This window comes from Colossoma macropomum, unplaced genomic scaffold, assembly GCF_904425465.1.
Source record: "Colossoma macropomum unplaced genomic scaffold, Colossoma_macropomum, whole genome shotgun sequence".
NCBI classification, from domain to species: Eukaryota; Metazoa; Chordata; class Actinopteri; order Characiformes; family Serrasalmidae; genus Colossoma; species Colossoma macropomum.
The window spans coordinates 45,000-65,000 of NW_023496019.1; the positions used below are offsets into that span (position 1 = coordinate 45,000).

Consider the following 20,001-nt stretch of genomic DNA (forward strand, 5'->3'; position numbering starts at 1 on the left):
ATAGTGTGTTCTGTTCAGTATGTGTTCTGTTCGTATAGTGTGTTCTGTCAGTATGTGTTCTGTTCAGTATAGTGTGTTCTGTTCAGTATAGTGTGTTCTGTTCAGTATATTGTGTTCTATTCAGTATGTGTCCTGTTCAGTATAGTGTGTTCTGTTCAGTATGTGTTCTGTTCAGTATAGTGTGTTCTGTTCAGTATTGTGTGTTCTATTCAGTATGTGTTCTGTTCAGTATAGTGTGTTCTGTTCAGTATAGTGTGTTCTATTCAGTATGTGTTCTGTTCAGTATGTGTTCTGTTCAGTATAGTGTGTTCTGTTCAGTATGTGTTCTGTTCAGTATAGTGTGTTCTGTTCAGTATAGTGTCCTGTTCAGTATGTGTCCTGTTCAGTATAGTGTGTTCTGTTCAGTATAGTGTGTTCTGTTCAGTATAGTGTTCTGTTCAGTATAGTGTTCTGTTCAGTATAGTGTGTTCTGTTCAGTATATTGTGTTCTGTTCAGTATGTGTTCTGTTCAGTATAGTGTGTTCTGTTCAGTATAGTGTGTTCTGTTCAGTATATTGTGTTCTGTTCAGTATGTGTCCTGTTCAGTATAGTGTGTTTCTGTTCAGTATAGTGTGTTCTGTTCAGTATGTGTCCTGTTCAGTATAGTGTGTTCTGTTCAGTATAGTGTGTTCTGTTCAGTATGTGTCCTGTTCAGTATAGTGTGTTCTGTTCAGTATAGTGTGTTCTGTTCAGTATGTGTTCTGTTCAGTATAGTGTGTTCTGTTCAGTATAGTGTGTTCTGTTCAGTATGTGTCCTGTTCAGTATGTGTTCTGTTCAGTATGTGTTCTGTTCAGTATAGTGTGTTCTGTTCAGTATAGTGTGTTCTGTTCAGTATGTGTTCTGTTCAGTATAGTGTGTTCTGTTCAGTATACTGTGTTCTGTTCAGTATGTGTTCTGTTCAGTATAGTGTGTTCTGTTCAGTATATTGTGTTCTGTTCAGTATGTGTTCTGTTCAGTATAGTGTGTTCTGTTCAGTATAGTGTGTTCTGTTCAGTATAGCGTGTTCTGTTCAGTATAGTGTGTTCTGTTCAGTATGTGTTCTGTTCAGTATAGTGTGTTCTGTTCAGTATAGTGTGTTCTGTTCAGTATGTGTTCTGTTCAGTATAGTGTGTTCTATTCAGTATGTGTTCTGTTCAGTATAGTGTGTTCTGTTCAGTATAGTGTGTTCTGTTCAGTATGTGTTCTGTTCAGTATAGTGTGTCCTGTTCAGTATAGTGTGTTCTGTTCAGTATGTGTTCTGTTCAGTATAGTGTGTTCTGTTCAGTATGTGTTCTGTTCAGTATAGTGTGTTCTGTTCAGTATAGTGTCCTGTTCAGTATGTGTCCTGTTCAGTATAGTGTGTTCTGTTCAGTATGTGTTCTGTTCAGTATAGTGTGTTCTGTTCAGTATAGTGTGTCCTGTTCAGCATAGTGTGTTCTGTTCAGTATAGTGTCCTGTTCAGTATGTGTTCTGTTCAGTATAGTGTGTTCTGTTCAGTATGTGTTCTGTTCAGTATAGTGTGTTCTGTTCAGTATGTGTTCTGTTAAGTATAGTGTGTTCTGTTCAGTATAGTGTCCTGTTCAGTATAGTGTGTTCTGTTCAGTATGTGTTCTGTTCAGTATAGTGTGTTCTGTTCAGTATAGTGTGTTCTGTTCAGTATGTGTCTGTTCAGTATAGTGTGTTCTGTTCAGTATGTGTTCTGTTCAGTATAGTGTGTTCTGTTCAGTATAGTGTGTTCTGTTCAGTATGTGTTCTGTTCAGTATATTGTGTTCTGTTCAGTATAGTGTGTTCTGTTCAGTATAGTGTGTTCTGTTCAGTATGTGTTCTGTTCAGTATAGTGTGTTCTGTTCAGTATAGTGTGTTCTGTTCAGTATGTGTTCTGTTCAGTATAGTGTGTTCTGTTCAGTATGTGTTCTGTTCAGTATAGTGTGTTCTGTTCAGTATAGTGTGTTCTGTTCAGTATGTGTTCTGTTCAGTACATTGTGTTCTGTTCAGTATAGTGTGTTCTGTTCAGTAAAGTGTGTTCTGTTCAGTATAGTGTGTTCTGTTCAGTATTTACCCAGTGCTGCGGTACCGAATAACCCAGGTTGGGTCTTTTCAGCCCAGCATTTTACAGAGTTTTGAGTTGAGTAGCATTTCAGAAACTACTTTTCGTTCTTCTCCTCATAAACTCTCCTAAGCTGCGTCCGGAATAGTTCGCTGGTTAATGTATCCCCTGTTCACTGTACAGCACTGGACATAAAGCAGACTGACCGAGCCGTTTTGACTGACTCTACTGTCTCCTGTTACCCTCCTGTTAGGGGAACTCAGGCTGTAGTTCAGACGTTCACACACCCAGTCCAAAATAACCAGTAAACTGAGTTATGGACGGGTGTTTTATCAGTGGTCAGCGATTCTCTGTGTTTTTAATGGTTAGTAATTTTCCAAACTGCTGCAGCTGCAGCTCAGCGGCCATTTCACACAGTACCGGTCCTGACCCGGGTCAGTACAGTAAACACAGCGCTGTGTGTTCACCATAAACAGAGTTTACCTGCTTTAAATCAGACTGTAGGTCACTCACCCTGTAGGAGTGTGAAGTCTGTTCATTCCCGTTCTTTTGTCTCTGCTGGAGACTTACTTTCGATTTCACTTCATAAACTAAAGTTCAGTGAAGAACAGCTGGGCGGATCCTTCACAGCACAAACCCTCGTTTTAAAGAACATTAACTAAAATATCTCTGTATAAAGAGGTATTTTAACGATTAAGCTCAGAAAGTGGAAAGTGAAATCTCTTAAATCACTGCTGTAACCAGACAGGAACTACTTTCCCTTCCGCTCCTCGTAAAGGCAGTCATGCTGTGTCCCAAACCGCATACCAGCACACTAGCTAAATAGTTCGGGAATAGCAGTGCAGGGTCGTTGAAGTGCCCTCATTAGTGTAGCTGGTAAAGTGTGGTTTGGGACTGTGTCCGCAGTGCTGCACTTCCTCACTACACAGTAGACGGGGACGGTCAGCGTGTCTGAACGTGTAGAGTTCATCAAACAGCACGAGACGAGCTGCAGTAAACACAAAGAGTGTTTGTCTACAAGTTACCAGTGTTTATATGTTCAGGTATTGTAATTTTATATGAATGCCTTTAAAGAGGGGCTGAACCTGAGAGCTTTATCAGTGTAAACGTGCTTAATGTTTCAGACGTTTCAGTAACTGTTAGCACTGTTTAATAACGTTAACGTTGGCTCAGTGAGAGCAGACAGCAGAACACCGAGCGCTGAGCTCACCTGATCATTAACAGATGACCAGCTGAGGCACATGAATACACAGCCGGATGGTCTGTGGTTAGCAGGGCTGACGAGCTGAGGCTGTTTAAAGTTTAGTGTTAATAGCCTGCTTGCCACCAATCTGTCAGTGAACCCCTCTTAAGGAGGAAGTCCACCATTTTTTTCCAAATTCCCTCATAACTCAGTGTGTGAGATGTAAACATAGTGATTCAGAGTGGTTTGGTGTGAAACGGTTCAGATGTGTGGAGTGAGATTACCGTCTTTAACGTGAGAGCGCAAAGACACGGTTAAATCGAGTGAGTCAGAAAAACGAGCGCGCAGAATCAAGAAAACCAAGCGCAAACAGCGACACCGAGAGCACAGAAAGAAGAACTGCACGCATAAAGATGTGTCTTTTAATTCTTGACATAATGTCAAGTGTATGGAATATGGAAGAACATGTCTCAGAATATGGAAAGCACACCATAAAATGACTGAATACAATTCTCTCAACCCACTGAAAGTACTTGAAAGTGATTACTGATGAGATAAACGATAACGAATCATTAAAAAATTGCCAGTTAAATATTCCTTCAGTGCTCCTGCGTCTACACTGGCTTTACCCACATATAACACACGTGCAGGGAGCACTGTGGGTGCTTTTCTTTTGTCTTTTGTCGCTGCTGTCGTTGAAGACCACGCTGGAGAAAGTTAGCTCTTGTGATGCAGATTGAAAAATGTTCGTATTTGTCCACCTGGTCAGCAATTCTTTTTTGCAGGATGTCATCAAGGCTGGGAAAAAAGGTTATATTAATGGTATCTTTGTACAATTTGTGTTTTTTTTTTAAATAAAACTTTTATTATTAAACGTTCAGCGAATTAATTGACTTTACACCTTTGAGACGCTTCTTGTCTCACATCTGAGCTGTCTGCTTTTGCTGTCGGCCTTAATAATATAATAAAGAAATGAGTCCATACTTTTAATCAATTATTTCTTCAGTAAACTAAGGCAAGACTGAAAAACAGTTGTTGAACATGTGTATAATTCAGATAATTCAAGGTTCAAACTGGAAAAAAAAAACACTGTCAACAAATTCAGGCTGTCACAGACGTCTTTACAGTGGTGGTGATGGGAACCAGGGGTCGCCATGACTACAACACAGATATAGACATTTTATTTACTATCCAGAACCACCAGTGAACCTACACGAGTCTTCTGAGTTTATATGGAATGTTGATGATGGAAAATAGTGGAAAATCTGAAATAATAAGTTTTCTTTGGGGACTTTTTTGCCTCACAGCGCCCTGCATGTATCCCTCCACCATGAATGGAGTTTAAGTTCTCTAAACTATCATAAAACAGTGTCTCAGTCATCAGGCAGTGAATTCATAACCATTTCATGTAGGAACTTTCTGTGAGGGAGCTTTTAGAGGTGGACGTCTGGTTCCTATCACCACCACTGTGAACAGTTCTGACTCGGTAAGTTTGTCCAGAACTGAGCGTTTCACGCCAAACCACTCTGTTTACATCTTAACCACTAAATTATGCAAATTATGCAGCAGCAACTTAAAGAGTTCCCCTTTAAGTTGCTACTAATAGGAGAGTAGATAGTGAGGCTCTGTTCACCAGAATTGAACCCTGCAATCAGAGGATTTCAGTCAAAATTGAAAGCCAAATTTGCTTTAGATTTAAAAGGTGAGCTACCAATGGACAGTATTCTGTAGTGGCGAGATGATTTAAATGATGCTTTACTTTATTTAGAAATCAGAGCTCCCACTGTACTTTGCTCACTGTCTTGTTTGCATTGTGTGTTGTAGAGCCTTTGTGGTGGAGCAGAAGCTGTAGGTGGAGGTTTTAGGGTCATGTGAAGGGGGACAACATCAGATTAAAATACAAAGTAGGCTGATTTTGTTGTTAGGATTGCAAGCATAACTTCAGTGAAAAGTAATTGTTAGTTGTATCATGTCTGATATTTTGCTTGTATTGTGTTTGTAAATGTTGTAGGAGCTTTGAATGTGCTGGAAATGGAACACTGAACCTTTACCACCTTCAGTGAGGACAGAGAGTGTGGAAGAACCTGTACTGAACAGCAGGACAGAAGTGGACCTTCAGCAGCTGGAGAGAGAGGGAAGAGAGAGATGATGACAGAGCAGACAGATTCTCCAGGCTGTTGAATTAGTCTTAAATGTGTCTAATGTGTTCTAATGTGCACTACACCAATCCAAATGGACTCCTCACAGCTGAACTCCTCTCCATGTGTACTCAGGCTGGGTAAACAGCTGGACTCCTCTCCGTGTGTACTCAGGCTGGGTGAACAGCTGGACTCCTCTCCGTGTGTACTCAGGCTGGGTGAACAGCTGGACTCCTCTCCGTGTGTACTCAGGCTGGGTGAACAGCTGGACTCCTCTCCATGTGTACTCAGGCTGGGTAAACAGCTGGACTCTTCACTGTGTGTACTCAGACTGGGTAAACAGCTGGACACTTCACTGTGTGTGCTCAGGCTGGGTGAACAGCTGGACTCTTCACTGTGTGTGCTCAGGCTGGGTGAACAGCTGGACTCTTCACTGTGTGTGCTCAGGCTGGGTGAACAGCTGGACTCTTCACTGTGTGTACTCAGGCTGGGTGAACAGCTGGACTCCTCTCCGTGTGTACTCAGGCTGGGTAATCAGCTGGACTCTTCACTTTGTGTACTCAGGCTGGGTAAACATAATCAGCTGGACTCTTCACTGTGTGTACTCAGGCTGGGTAAACATAATCAGCTGGACTCTTCACTGTGTGTACTCAGGCTGGGTAAACATAATCAGCTGGACTCTTCACTGTGTGTACTCAGGCTGGGTAAACAGTTGGACTCTGCCCAGCCTGAGTACACACAGTGAAATCAGCTGGACTCTTCACTGTGTGTACTTTGGCTGGGTAAACGGCTGGACTCTTCACTGTATATAATTAGGTTAGGCAAACAGCTGGACTCTTCACTGTGTGTACTCAGGTTGGGTAAACAGCTGGACTGTTCACTTTGTGTACTCAGGCTGGGTGAACATAAACAGCTGGACTCTTCACTGTGTGTACTCGGACCTTCTATATAACTTCATCTTCGTTTAGAAATATTTGAAGGGGCTGAATTGCATATATTAGACTCTAGAAACATAAATAAACTGTCTATAATTTGTAATACAGTTAACAGAGGTTATTTTCTTTACTGTTAGGTACACTCTTTTTTTCACATTTAAATGTTTATTTAGTTTTTTTTTTTACACAAGTAGACATAGATGTAAGATATATACAATGATGAAACATCACAGACAGGGTGACACCAAGAAAAAAGAAGGGGAACAAAGGGGGGAAAGAAAAAAAAAGGGGGGAGAGAGGGGTTGTCTATGGCTACAAAACTCTTATGAAATGATCATGTTTAAAAATACAATATCCTTGCATTCATGTCTATTTATCCCCTATGGTGTCATATGTTGTCCATTTACGCCACTTGTTAGCAAATACGTTTTCCCTCAGTCGAAGTTGGTAAGTCATTTTTTCTACTATATAAATTTGTCTTCTAATTTCCACCCACTGTTCTGTTGAGGGGGGTTCAATTTTATATATTTACAAGTATTCTTGTCAAATATTTATCATTATCCATAACATGTTCATCTATGTGTCCAAGATACATAACTCTGCATTCCTTAGGGACTGAATAACCCAAAATGTCTTTAACCACATCGTATACATTTTCCCAAAAAGAGTACAGTTTATTGTATTTCCAAAAAATATGTGTATGATTGGCCTCCGTATTCCCACACATCCTCCAACATGGCTGTTGATAACCAGTTTGTTTACTGCGTATTTCAGGAGTTATAAAATAACGGGTCAAATTCTTCCATCCAAATTCTTTCCATATCCTTGAGTTAGTGGTCATGTGCTGTGTTATACACATTTTAGTCCACTCTTCCTCTGTAATATCAATGCTTAACTCTCTCCCATTTAGCTTTTATGTATAGAGTTGAGGAAGCCTGACATTGTCTCAGGCTGCGGTACAGCTGGGACGTCACCTTAAATTTTGTCCCACTGTATATCTTCACTACTACACCTAACACTGCATTTAAAGACTTGAAAATTTGCGCATTTTATATTTCGTTTGTAAGATAATCCCTTAGTTGGATCCCTTAGTTGTAAATGATTCTACATACTGCAGTGATCCCCTTGGTTCCCCGTTTTCTAAAACTCTGGTCAGTCAAACTTGGTTTAAATTTATCATAAGTAAACCAACTTATAAGTATTATTTGCCTTGCAAACTTATACCGTTTAATTAAATCAAACCAAATATCTAGTGTATGGGAGCTTAACGGATCTAGTGAATCTTGTAATGTCTTTTTAAGTTTCCTATTTCCAATGAGGGACTGGATAGGTCATTGTTCTACTGTCTTCTCAGTGTCTTTCCACCTTGCACTACAACTTTCATCACACCATTTAATTAATGGTCCAAGTTGTGCTGCCTGAAAAATAGTCTTTAAGATTTGGTAGTGTCAACCCACCCTTTTCTTTAGACAACTGTAATGTGGAGTACTTTATTCTTGGCTTCCTACCATTCTGTATGAATCTGGAAATCATCTTATCCCACATTTGAAAACTTTCTTGAGGTATTTTAATAGGAAGAGATTGAAATAAGTATAAGAGTCTAGGAACAACATTCATTTTAATTATTTCAATTTTGGAGCTAAAATCTAGTGGCAGCGTGGACCAGTTCTCAATGTCTCTTTTAATCTGTAAATGGATATGATTGAAATTTGTTTTAAAAAGTTGAGATATTTGTTTTGTTAAGGTCACACCCAGATATTTTATAGTTTTTGCGTCCCATTTCTGTTGGAATAACTTCCTGATTTCTGGAGAGGGAGAATAGTTAAAGGCCAAGATCTGTGTTTTGTTAACATTCACTTTATGTCCTGAGTGTTTGCCATATATGTTCAAGATTTTCATCAGGCATGGGAAACCAGTATTAGGACTGTCCAAATAAATTATAACATCATCTGCGAATAAACTGATGATATGTGTTTGTCCCTTTATAGTGATTCCTTTCAGTTCTGTACTTTGACGTATTGCTTGTGCTAAAGTTTCCATATATAGGGCGAAAAGAAGGAGATAAACCACACCCTTGGTGATTGCCCCTTTCGAGGATTATCCTATCTGTTAGGCTGCCGTTAATTTTTATCCTAGCTGTTGGGTTCTGATATATAGTTTTGATACACTTAATTGAATCTTTGCTAAAACCAAATCACTCTAACACTAAATATAAGAAATTCCAATTCACACTATCAAAAGCTTTTTCAGCATCAAGACTTATCAGCACAGCACTCATTCCTTTCTTTTGTATTGAGTTTATAACATGCAGAGTTCTTCTGATGTCTTGCGTTTGATGACCTATGATAAAACCTGTTTGATGATTGTATGAAACCTGTATGAGATTTTTATTTTGTGATTCTCCGATAGATGGCAGGTCAAGAGAATTGAGGAAATGTCTAATTGTTATCTTGTCTGAAGCAGGAGGTTGTGTATATAGATTTTTATAGTAATCCTTAAATACACTCTTAATTTCTTTTGGATTATGCACTTGTCGGTCAGAACAGGGATCCCTGACCTTGTGTACTGTGTTTGAAGCCTGTAGTTTACGTATCCGTCTTGCTAGTAATCTAGTAGCCTTGGCCCCTGTCTCATAATATGCCTGCTTTAAAAATCTTAGTTTTATCTCTACCTCCCCTCTTAAAATATTATCTATTTCTCCTTGAGTGGTCTTCATTTGCTGTAAGATATGTGTTTGTTTGGTATTTTGATATTGTATTTCTAAGATTCTTAATTTCGCGTTAGGTAAACTCTTAAAAAAGATGGTCCTTCAAGGGTTCTTTAGTCTAGACATCATCATCATCATCGTCATCATCATTCACCACTTAATCCAGATAGGGTCGCGGTAGCAGTTGGGACTGCAGAGAATCCGAGATGACCCTGTCCCCCGCAACTTCCTCCTGCTCATTCGTCCCAGTAGGCTGTGCCTGGTACACCCCCACTGGGAGGCGTCAAGGGGGCATCCGGATCAGATGCCCGAACCACCTCAACTGGCTCCTCTCAATGTGGAGGAGTAGCGGCTCTACTCCGAGCTCCTCACCCTATCAAATAGAGTGTAGCCCGCCACCCTGCAAAGAAAGCTCATTTCCGCCACTTGTATTCGCGATCTTATTCGTTTGGTCATTACCCACAGCTCATGACCACAGGTGAGGGTGGGATGTAGACCAACCGGTAAACAGAGAGCTTTGCCTTATGGCTCAGCTTCCTCTTCACCATTACAGTCCGATACAGTGACCGCGTTATTGCTGTCGCCTGTTCCATCCTGCGGCCGATCTCACCATCCCTCTTCCCATCACTCGTAAACAGGACCCTGAGGTACTTAAACTTCTCCACCTGGGGCAAGTCCTTTCCCTTTACCTGGAGTGGGCATGCCATCCTTTTCATGGATTCAGACTTGGAGGTGCTGATCTGCATACAAACCGCTTCACACTCAGCTGCAAACCACTCCAGTGAGTGCTGGAGGCATCCATGCAAACCAGCCAAAAGAACAACATCATCTGCAAATAGCAGAGACGCCACCCTCCGGCCTCCACACATAATGCCTTCCTGACCCCGGCTTCGCCTTCACACCCTGTCCATGAATATCACGAACAGGAGTGGAGACAAAGCACAACCTTTGCAGAGTTCAACACTAACACTGAACGAGCTTCATGCCGGGTATACGAACACAACTCTCTCTTACTGCTCATTCATAAGAGGAGAAAGTGAAATACAGGAGGATGAGCGGTTTGGGACACACCATTAAATTAGGCACTGCAAGTGCACTTAATCATCAGTGCAGAGGGCGAAGTATGGGTGTGGTGTGGTTTGGGACCGGGCACTGAAGAGTCAAGAGGCTTTTATTGTCATTCCATCTATTTTCAAGTACACAGTGGAGCGAAATTATGTTCCTCCAGGACCAACATGGGGCAACATGGAACAAAATAGACAGTACAAAGTGCAGCGTGCAGACATGAGTGTACAAAACATTAAACTAGAAACAATACAATAAATATGATAAATAAACAGACATTAGACAGTAAACAGACAGGACAGTGCAGCACAGACACAGCACTCATTTCTGAACATGAGATAATGAGTGGAATAAGGTGCAGAGGTATTTAACATGCTGTGATCTGTAAGTAAACGCAGTTAGATAACATACGTGAGCTCAGCAGTTACTGAGGTAGGATATACAGTACTTGAATAAAACACAGTGTTAGCAGCACTGTTCCAGATAGTGCAAGTACAGAATCAAAAGGGTATGTGTGTGTGTGTGTGTGTGTGTGTGAGTGTGTGTGAGTGTAGAGTGTGTGTGTGTGTTTGTGTGTGTGTGTGTAGAGTGTGTGTGTGTGTGTTTGTGTGTGTAGAGTATGTGTGTGTGTTTGTGTGTGTGAGTGTAGATAGTGTGTGAGGGGGTTTTCAGTTCAGTGCTTGTGAGTTTAAAAACCTGATTGCTTGAGGGACAAAGCTGTTGCAGAGTCTGGCAGTGATGGCACGGATGCTCCGGCACCTTCTGCCAGACGGCAGCAGTGAAAAAAGTCTGTGTGAGGGATGGGTGGGGTCGTCCACAATGCTGGTGGCTTTGCGGATGCAGTGTGTAGTTGAGATCTCCATGATGGAGGGGAGACAGACCCCGATGATCTTCTCAGCTGTCAGTGCAGTTCCCAAACCAGGCGATGATGCAGCTGCTCAGGATGCTCTCCACAGTCCCCCTGTACAACATGGTGAGGATGGGAGGGGGGAGATGAACTTTATTCAGTCTCCGCAGGAAGTAGGGGCGCTGCTGGGCTCTCTTGCCTATGGAGTTGGTGTTGAGGGACCAGGTGAGGTTCTCCGTGATGTGGACACCGAGGAACTTGGTGCTCCTGATGATTTCCACAACAGAGCCAGTGATGGTCAGTGGGGCGTGGTCACCTCGCACTCTCCAGAAGTCAACAACCATCTCCTTAGTTTTGTCCACATTCAGAGACAGGTTGCTGGTTCTGCACCAGTCCGTTAGCCACTGCACCTCCTCTCTGTACGCTGACTCACCATTCTTGCTGATCAGACCCACAACAGTCGTGTCATCAGCAAACTTGATGATGTGATTTGAGCTGTACTTTGCAGTGCAGTCATGAGTCAGCAGAATGAACAGCAGTGCACTAAACACACAGCCCTGAGGGGCGCCGGCGCTCAGTATGGTGGTGCTGGAGATATTAGTTATTACCTATCCTGACTACCTGAGGTCTCTCAGTCAGGAAATCCAGGACCCAGTTACAGAGGGAGGTGTTCAGGCCCAGCAGGCTCAGTACAGCATTCTGACATAGGTGTCTTTATTGTCCAGGTGGGTGAGAGCCAGGTGGAGTGTGGTGGAGATGCCATTGTCTGTTGAGCGGTTGGGGTGATATGCAAATTGAAGTGGGTCCAGTAAAGGGGGGAGCTGGCCTTTAATGTGCCTCATGACAAGCCTCTCGAAGCACTTCATGATGATGGGAGTGCAACGGGACGGTAGTCATTGAGGCAGGACACTGGAGACTTCTTCAGCTCAGGGATAATGGTGGTGGTCTTGCTATCCTGAGGCTTGCTCTGTCCCCTGACTTGAAAACCTTGTCGCGGGTTCTCAGCAGCATCTGCACCTCTGCCGTCACCCATGGTTTCTGGTTGGGGTGAGTTGTGACGAGTTTGGAGACAGTTGCATCATCAATGCTCTTGCTGATGTAGCCAGTCACTGATTCTGTATACTCCTCCAGGTAGATGGAGTCACTGGAAGTTGCTGCTTCTCTGAACATCTCCCAGTCTGTGTGCTCAAAACAGTCCTGAAGAGCAGAGATAGCTCCTGGTGGCCAGGTTCTCACTTGCTTCTGGTCTGGTTTGGCGCGTCTGATGAGTGGTCTGTATGCTGGAATGAGCATCACAGAGATGTGGTCTGAGTAGCCGTAGTGGGGGCGGGGCTCAGCCCTGTACGCACCGGGGATGTTTGTGTAAACAAGATCCAGCATGTTACCCCCCTGGGTTGCAAATTTTGGGAACAGTGGCTTCAGATTAGCATGGTTGAAATCTCCAGCAACAATAAACAGTCCGTCTGGGTGCGTGTTTTGCAGATCGCTGATAGCGCTGTACAGCTCATTCAGTGCGGCGTTAGCATTAGCACTGGGAGCTATGTACAGCGCTACTATGTACAAATAAATACTCTTGGCAAATAAAAAGGCCTGGCTCTGACAATCGCAAACTCCACCAGCGGTGAGCAGTGACTACAGACTAGCGTCGCGCTTTTACACCATTCAGTGTTAATGTAAACACACAGTCCTCCACCTCGAGTCTTACCGCACAGCTCAGCGTCTCTGTCCGCACAGAAGCACAGCAGCCCGTCGAGCTGCATGACTGAGACCAGAGTGGAGCTTCATTAATGTCTCTGTGAAAACGAAAACACAGCAGTCTCTGAACTCACGCTGGGTAGCCCGCTGGATCCAGAGGTAGTCCATTTTATTTTCCAAAGAACAGACATTTGAAAGCATGAATGATGGCACAGCTGGTTGCCTGGAGTTAGCCATTAGCCTAGCGCGCACCCCGGCTCGCTTGCCTCGCTTCTGCCTTCTCACACACCGCTTTTGGCCAGCAGGCTCACGCAGCGCTGTGGATCACAGCTAGCCTAGCTCTCACAGCTCTTCCCACAGTCCGTCTGAAAGCAGAGATTGCGGTTGATTTCTCACCTGTAGCAGGCTCTGGCGATAGTAGATGTTTATGATGTTTATGATGATTGTAGCCTCATCCTTTTGTTCTGTGTTGGTTTTCTGGTTTTCGACTTTCTGCTTCTGTTTACCGACTGTGATTTTGGATCAACCCCTATGGCGTAAAAGTTCTTCACTCAAGCCTCTGTTGTGAGCGCCTGGTTCCATCTGCCACCGTTACACTGATATAACTGATCAGAAATAAAACAACCTATTTGATACAGTGTTTTCCTGCAGGGCATCACTGTCAGCCCTTTATATGGCAAAAGACAGGCGAGTAACAGAATAAGAGAGAGGATGAAAATGACAGAGATGATCTCTGCAAGCTCTGCAGACTCAGAGTCCTGTGAAGAAGATGAAAATGATACGAATGACCTGGGAAAACAAGAATGTTTTGATTCTCATCAAGTAAATGTTTAACATTTCACAGACGACAGTGCAGCCACTGTTTTCTTCGACTCAACAGTCTTATTTGTGTTTGAAAATGGACGTCCTCTGCTCTGTGGAAGTTTCAGGTCTCGCTTTTGCAGATCCCCCAGCCACAAAGGCTACATTCTCAGGAGCGCCAGCTAGCTCAAAGTAAATTAACCTTGCCTGACCGAGTTAATGAAGGATAGCTGGATGGCTGCTAAGCAGTGATTGGAGGAGAAAATGAAGCAAACTTTTAGGAATGATAGGTATGATCAACTTTAAGCTTTGAAATTAGTCAATTTTTTCCAGCTGATCTGCTAGTAAAGTCAAAACAGCTGTTCAAATTGTTGTAATTGGCTGTAGGGGCCTCTGATGGCCCCGTTCAACCCATTGGATGATCTGGTTCTGGCAGCCCATCTTAAAGTACTGTTCTCTTTTGTCTGTGGGACATTTTCTTTCACTTTTTGTAATGTGTTTCATCCATAATTTTTAATATGTCGTAGTGCACAAATTACATACATTTAAAAATGTTTATATATTAAGAGTCAAATGAAACCAGAGCACATTCAGTTTCACTCCAGGACGTTACAGAAAAATGTCTGTGCATAAATTAGTTTATTTGGATTTTTAAAGGAATAAAAATAATCTGTTCTACTAAACTGAGCCTGTTTATTTATGTGAAAAAACTTGGTGGTCTGAGTCCAAAACAGAGTTGCTTTACAACTAAAAGGTTTGATCTGAATGCTTCATCAATCTAAACTCAAGAATAAGACACAATTATTTTTGTGTGGAATATGTAATCAGATTTATTGTACGCAGAAGCACACAGCAGCTTCAAACACGAAGCAAGAATCGAGACAGTCTAGCTCATTTCTAGCATCACTGCACAGAATAATGACACCTTTTAAAGAGGAATTCAGTTCAATACTTTGGAGTTTTCAGCAAAACTGAGAGTTCAAGATGTAATCAGAGAGATTCAGAGTGGTTTGGTGTGAAATGGTTCAGATGTCTTTACAGTGGTGGTGATAGGAACCAGGGGTCACCATGACTACAACACAAATATAGACATTTTATTTACTATCCAGAACCACCAGTGAACCTACACGAGTCTTCTGAGTTTATATGGAGTGTTGATGATGGAAAATAGTGGAAAATCTGAAATAATAAGTTTTCTTTGGGGATTTGAACATTTGTGTGATTTTATGTATGAAACACGGTAATTTTGCCAACCTCTGTATACCTTAGAACTGTTTTTGTTACTGTGCCTTGAGAACTGATGTATGTAAATGAGCTCTGTTCTGACTGGCTATGCTATAGTATTACACCTCCTTCAAAAAGCACTAAAAACACTCCTTATACTTAACTGTGAGTGCGGTGTGAATTGTTCTTGTCCCTTTGGAATACATCATTCAAACATTCACAGTGTAGGTTGGGAAAAGCATGTGAACCCCTAAGCTAATGACTTCAGCAAAAGCTAACTGGAGTCAGTCAGTGAGTCTATCATATGAAAAACCCTGAACAAGTATGGTGTCCACGGCAGGACACCACCAATGTAGCCGCTGCTCTACAAAAAACATCAATGCACACCTGACATTTGCCAAAGAGCACCTTTTAGTGGACGGATGAAAAAGGTGTAAACAAGAGAACTGCACTACAGCAGTGAAGTATGGTGGTGGGAGCATCATGATTATGATGGGCCTTGACTGATCATCAAGGTAAGAACGACTGTGTTTATCAAGGCATCCTACAGGACCAGGTCAGGGTGGCTGTCTAGGTAATGCAGCAGGACAATGTCCCCAAAAATCAAAGTAAATCTACCACAGAATGACTTCAAAACAAAATCTACCTTCTGGAGCTGCCCAGTCAGTGGGCAGACCTTACCTCATTAGAGATGCTGTAGAATGACCTCAAGATGAGTCAAGTAAATTCAGAGCAGGACGTTCAGTCTGTATATATAGACTGTATGAACTGGAGAGTGAATGGAGCATTTAAAACTAACATTTTTACATCTTCACATACTCAGTGGTGTGAATTCAGTGATGTGGGCTTTTGAAGTGTTTCACTTTGACACAGATTTATACCTGTGAAGATCTGAATGTAAAGAAAATGTAATGAAGATCATAAACAACAGTTTAAGCTTTCAAAAAGCCTTTATTTACCCAGGAGACTTGCATTGTTATAATTTCAGGCACTTGCAGCAATTTAGGAATAATAACTACAGTTCTGCTTTTATTCATAACAATAAAGCTTCAAATATGATCTATAAAGAAAATACAAAACAAACCAATGACAAATGCAATGAACTATACAAAAAAAGAGACAATGAAGCTGCTCTTCTGTTTCCTAACTGGGTTCCTGAAGAGAAGAACATCAGCCAGACTGAACTAAAACTGCTACTTCTCAAACATATTTCACACACCATTAATATCTGTACTGCCCACTGTCTCATTGGCCAGTTCACGTATTCTGAGTGATGTTTGTGATGGCACATTCAAAATAAGACCGGAAATATTTTACATCTGTTGATTTAACTCTTATTTGCAGACAATAGAAGACACAATACTACTAGCAAAACCTTTACTTCTCCTTCTATTACTAATGTTAACAATCAAACATGCTGTAAAAAGCTGTAATCTGGATGAGCTTTGTGTTAGTTTGCAGCTCTATTATCAATAAAGAAAGTAATATAGTAATAAACGTAATACAGGTAAATAAGTAATAATAGTAATAATAGTAAATAAGTAATATAAGTACAGAAAGTAGTAACTAATAAAAGTAATAACAATAAAGGTGATGTAAAAATTTAAATCAAACCCTGACTGATATTCAGGCCTCAGTGTGGGGTATAGATGTCCAGTACTTAACGAAACATTATTTACTGTTAAAATAGAGAAAATCCCTCTAATAGGAATCAGCTAAAGATCTAACTGAACCTTTCCAGCTTTATCTAGAACCTTAATTACCCAGAAGAGTAACTTTTAATTATCTTATTTTCCAGATGACCAGTGCGACTTCATCACAGGGCCTCAATGGTGAACCAGTAGTAGAGAGATTTTCTCTCTTCATGTTATTATAAATAAAACATTGTCTTTGGTTTGTACATCATAACAGTGTTGGACGTTATTACACTGTTATAAGGCATATAAGTCTTATCAGTCAGAGTTTCCTTTAAAGCAGTAACAGTCAATACACTTTAAAATCCACTTCTATATAAAAGCTCTTATTCCACTGAAAGAACTGAGCACTGTGTGTGTGTTAGTGAGCTGTGAGCTCTGTGAGAAACTCATCCACACTTCTATCAGGAGCTGAAGGGTGAACATGCTGCCTTATAGCTGCTACAGACGCTCTGAAATCAGATGAAGATGAAATCAGACACAGCTGAGCTGCTGCTAGTCGGGGTGTCAGTGTGTCGGGGTCTTTACGATGTTTCTACACTGACTGTGTGTGTGTTGTGTGAGAGAGACTGAGATCTACCAGACAGTCTCTGTTCTTTACAGTGGAACAAACTAATCATTTACAGATGCAATAAACATCATCAATATCATCAATATCACACAGTCAGAAACCTGTTAGCTGATGCTGAGCACACACTGCAGAACATTACTCCTGGTTTTACTCCTGATTGGAATCGAAAAGGATGCAGCCTTAAACCTAAGAACTGTGTTTACAGAAACGAGAGAAAAAGGAAACTTGTTACACAGACAGTTAAAGAAACATAATGTTAATAAAGACTAATACTGTAATAAATATCTGCAAAAATGTAGAGCATTTCATGTGTCGACTGCATGTAATTCATCCATAAAGAATAAATGATTACAATCATCTTTCAAAAGGGAAAAATCCAAAGCTTGACCATCTACGAGTGAAGTGGACACTCAGTGTATCTCAGACTGAGTAAATCCAGCACAAACCCAAATATGGAACTTACTGGAGTATCTAGCACTGAGCTTCAGCTTCAGATGTGTGTGAACTGGAACTGAACAGCTCTGTGCTGCACACTCAGAGATCTGGTTAAATGAAGCTGAATTTACACCATTAAATTCAATATTTACAGTAAATTTACACTAAATTTACACTAAATTTACACCGTTGCTTAACAAACTGATCCAGAACTCTGTATGAAAGTTTCCTCTCCTCAGACTGAGATCTCATCATCTCTCAGGGCTGAGTTCCCACAATTCATCTCAGCGCAAAGAGATTTATTAAATGGTAACGCAGCATCACTCTGAACACTCCGTCTACCAGGAAAGATGATCCAAGAAGTCTGGGCTCAGATCAGTTACATCTTGTGGGCTGCAGAAGCTGGAAAAATTAATCTGAGCTGGAGATCATTCATCCAGAGTTCAGTCCTGATTTTAGACCTGATTTCAGTCCTGATTTTAGTCTTGTGCTGATGTTTAACTCATGTTGAGCTCTGTCTTTATCTGTATTACAGAATTTGGAGGGTTGAGGATTTGATTGTAGTTGTGGTGATGAAGCTCCTTATAAGTGTTCTAGAGTGTTCTATAGAGAAGATGTTCTATAAAGTGGGTTCCTTCAGGCTCTCAGCTCTGCAGAGATCAGTGTTCTCCATCTTCTACCTCTCTGAATTCAGCTGATGAAGAACTTGTTAATGAGCTGATCAGGTGAATCAGGTGTGTTTAATAAGGAGGAACACTAAACTCTGCAGAGCTGTGGTCTGGAAGGAACCCAGTTTGATTCCTCTGTTCTGAACCACTGAACCTTTATGAGTCGTGTAGCCTGAACTCAGTTCAGCTCAGGATTCACTCTGAATGTTCAACACACCATTACAGTCACAACAATACCCTGCATGAGCTCAGTGTACTCACTTAGGATCAGGGCTGGCGTTTTCCGAACGCATGGGCTTCTCTTCATCCTTGCCCAGCCCACTGCATTTATAGGAACAAGAGAAGGAGATTAGGAACTGATCTTTGGGAAACATGTAAAAAAAAAGGTTTTTGACTGTATTTTGTGGAGAGGGCCTGTGCACAGACATTGTGGGGGGCAGAGGCTCAAGGGGAAAAAAGATAAAGATGGATTAAGCTTAAATAAATAAATAAATAAATAAACAGATAAATAAATAGATAAATAAAAATAATAATAATAACGAATTATTATTATTATTATTACTACTAAATTTGTATTATACAAATTTCAGTTTACTTTATGGTTTTCTCAATGTAACATTGTTACAGTTTGTCAGAAAGGAAGCTGTGTTGTGATGTAAACGAGGTCAGGAAGCTGCCCTCCTGACATGAATGAAGTTTTGGCTTCTGTTTGTCTGAAATGGGTCACAACTGCCCACTGCTAGTCCTGCTCTGTAACAGACGGCCGTCGTTCATGATTTTCTAAGAAATATAAAAGAGTTTCTGCAGGTCAACATACAAATTCCTCAAAGTGAAATCATTAAACTAAACATTTCCAGATCGACTTCACACAGTCAGAACCCTGTTATCTGATTCTGATCATACCCTGCAGAACATTCATCCAGATTTCAGTCCTGATTTTAGTCCTGTGCTAATGTTTAACCTCATGTTGAGCTCTGTCTTTATCTGTATTACAGAATTTGGGGTGACGACTGATTTGATTGTAGTTGTGCGGATGAAACTCCTCATACAAGTTCTAGAACGTTCTAGAGAGAACATGTTCTGTATCATTAAGACTGACATTCTCTCAGTTTTGGAAATATGAATAAAATCTTCATGGACCCAGTTTACTTCAGCTTCAGCCTGTCTGTCTACATTTCAGTAATGAGAGAGAGAGAGAGAAGAGAGAGAGAGAGAGAGAGAGAGAGAGAGAGAGGAGAGAGCAGAGAGAGAGAGAGAGACGAGAGGGCAGAGAGCAGAGAGAGAGAGAGACGAGAGGGCAGAGAGCAGAGAGAGAGAGAGAAGAGAGAGATGAGAGAGCAGAGAGCAGAGAGAGAGAGAGAGGAGTGAGAGAGAGAGAGAGAGAGAGACAGAGAGGGCAGAGAGAGAGAGAAGAGAGAGATGAGAGAGCAGAGAGAGAGAGAGGAGAGAGATGAGAGAGAGAGAGAGACAAGAGAGAGAGAGAGAGAGAGACGAGAGAGCAGAGAGAGAGAGAGAGAGAGAGAGAGAGAGAGAGAGAGAGAGAGAGAGCAGACAGAGAGAGAGACAGAGAGAGAGAGATAGACGAGAGAGAGAGAGAGAGAGAGAGAAGAAAGAGAGAGAGAAGAGAGAGAGAGAGAGAGAGAGCGAGACGAGAGAGCAGAGAGAGAGAGAGAGAGAGAGAGAGAGAGAGAGAGCAGAGAGAGAGAGAGAGAGAGAGAGGCAGAGAAGAGAAAAAACAGATGTTTTATAGATTTTAAAAAGCATTTTGTTCTATTTGGCAAAAAGGTTTATATTACAAAAATCTTCAAAATTCCCCAGTGCAGTAGAAAAAGTCTATGACATCACTAAATCAATGTATGTCAATAATAAATGTGGAATAAAAATTGGCAATAAAGTGACAGATCTCTTCACTCGAGGCTGTGGTGTCAGGCAGGGCTGCAGCTTGTCCCCTACTCTATTTAACATGTACAT

At 41.4% G+C, this 20,001-nt stretch overlaps 1 protein-coding gene and 1 long non-coding RNA gene across 16 annotated transcripts in view; one reads left to right on the top strand and one right to left on the bottom strand.

Annotated features, from left to right (window-relative positions):
- Positions 1–20,001, bottom strand: part of LOC118803960 — a 62,929-nt gene that overhangs the window by 16,181 nt on the left and 26,747 nt on the right. For 6 of the 15 annotated variants that reach the window (XM_036564514.1, XM_036564513.1, XM_036564511.1 and 3 more), the window contains exons 8-9: positions 18,292–18,351; positions 15,594–17,120 (exon numbers count right to left, since the gene is read on the bottom strand). The exons of 5 other annotated variants lie outside the window; for them this stretch is intronic. In XM_036564514.1, coding sequence (XP_036420407.1) covers positions 17,114–17,120; positions 18,292–18,351 — 67 coding nt within the window. In that variant the 3' untranslated portion in view covers positions 15,594–17,113. Of the gene's footprint in view, positions 1–2,580; positions 2,858–15,593; positions 17,121–18,291; positions 18,354–20,001 lie in introns of those variants that run through there. 4 more of the 15 variants (XM_036564515.1, XM_036564518.1, XM_036564520.1 and 1 more) reach the window with 2 other exon arrangements.
- On the top strand, positions 3,001–6,566 carry LOC118803961. The gene is made up of 3 exons (XR_005006949.1): positions 3,001–3,110; positions 5,075–5,154; positions 5,262–6,566. It is a non-coding gene; the product is annotated as an uncharacterized LOC118803961 (long non-coding RNA).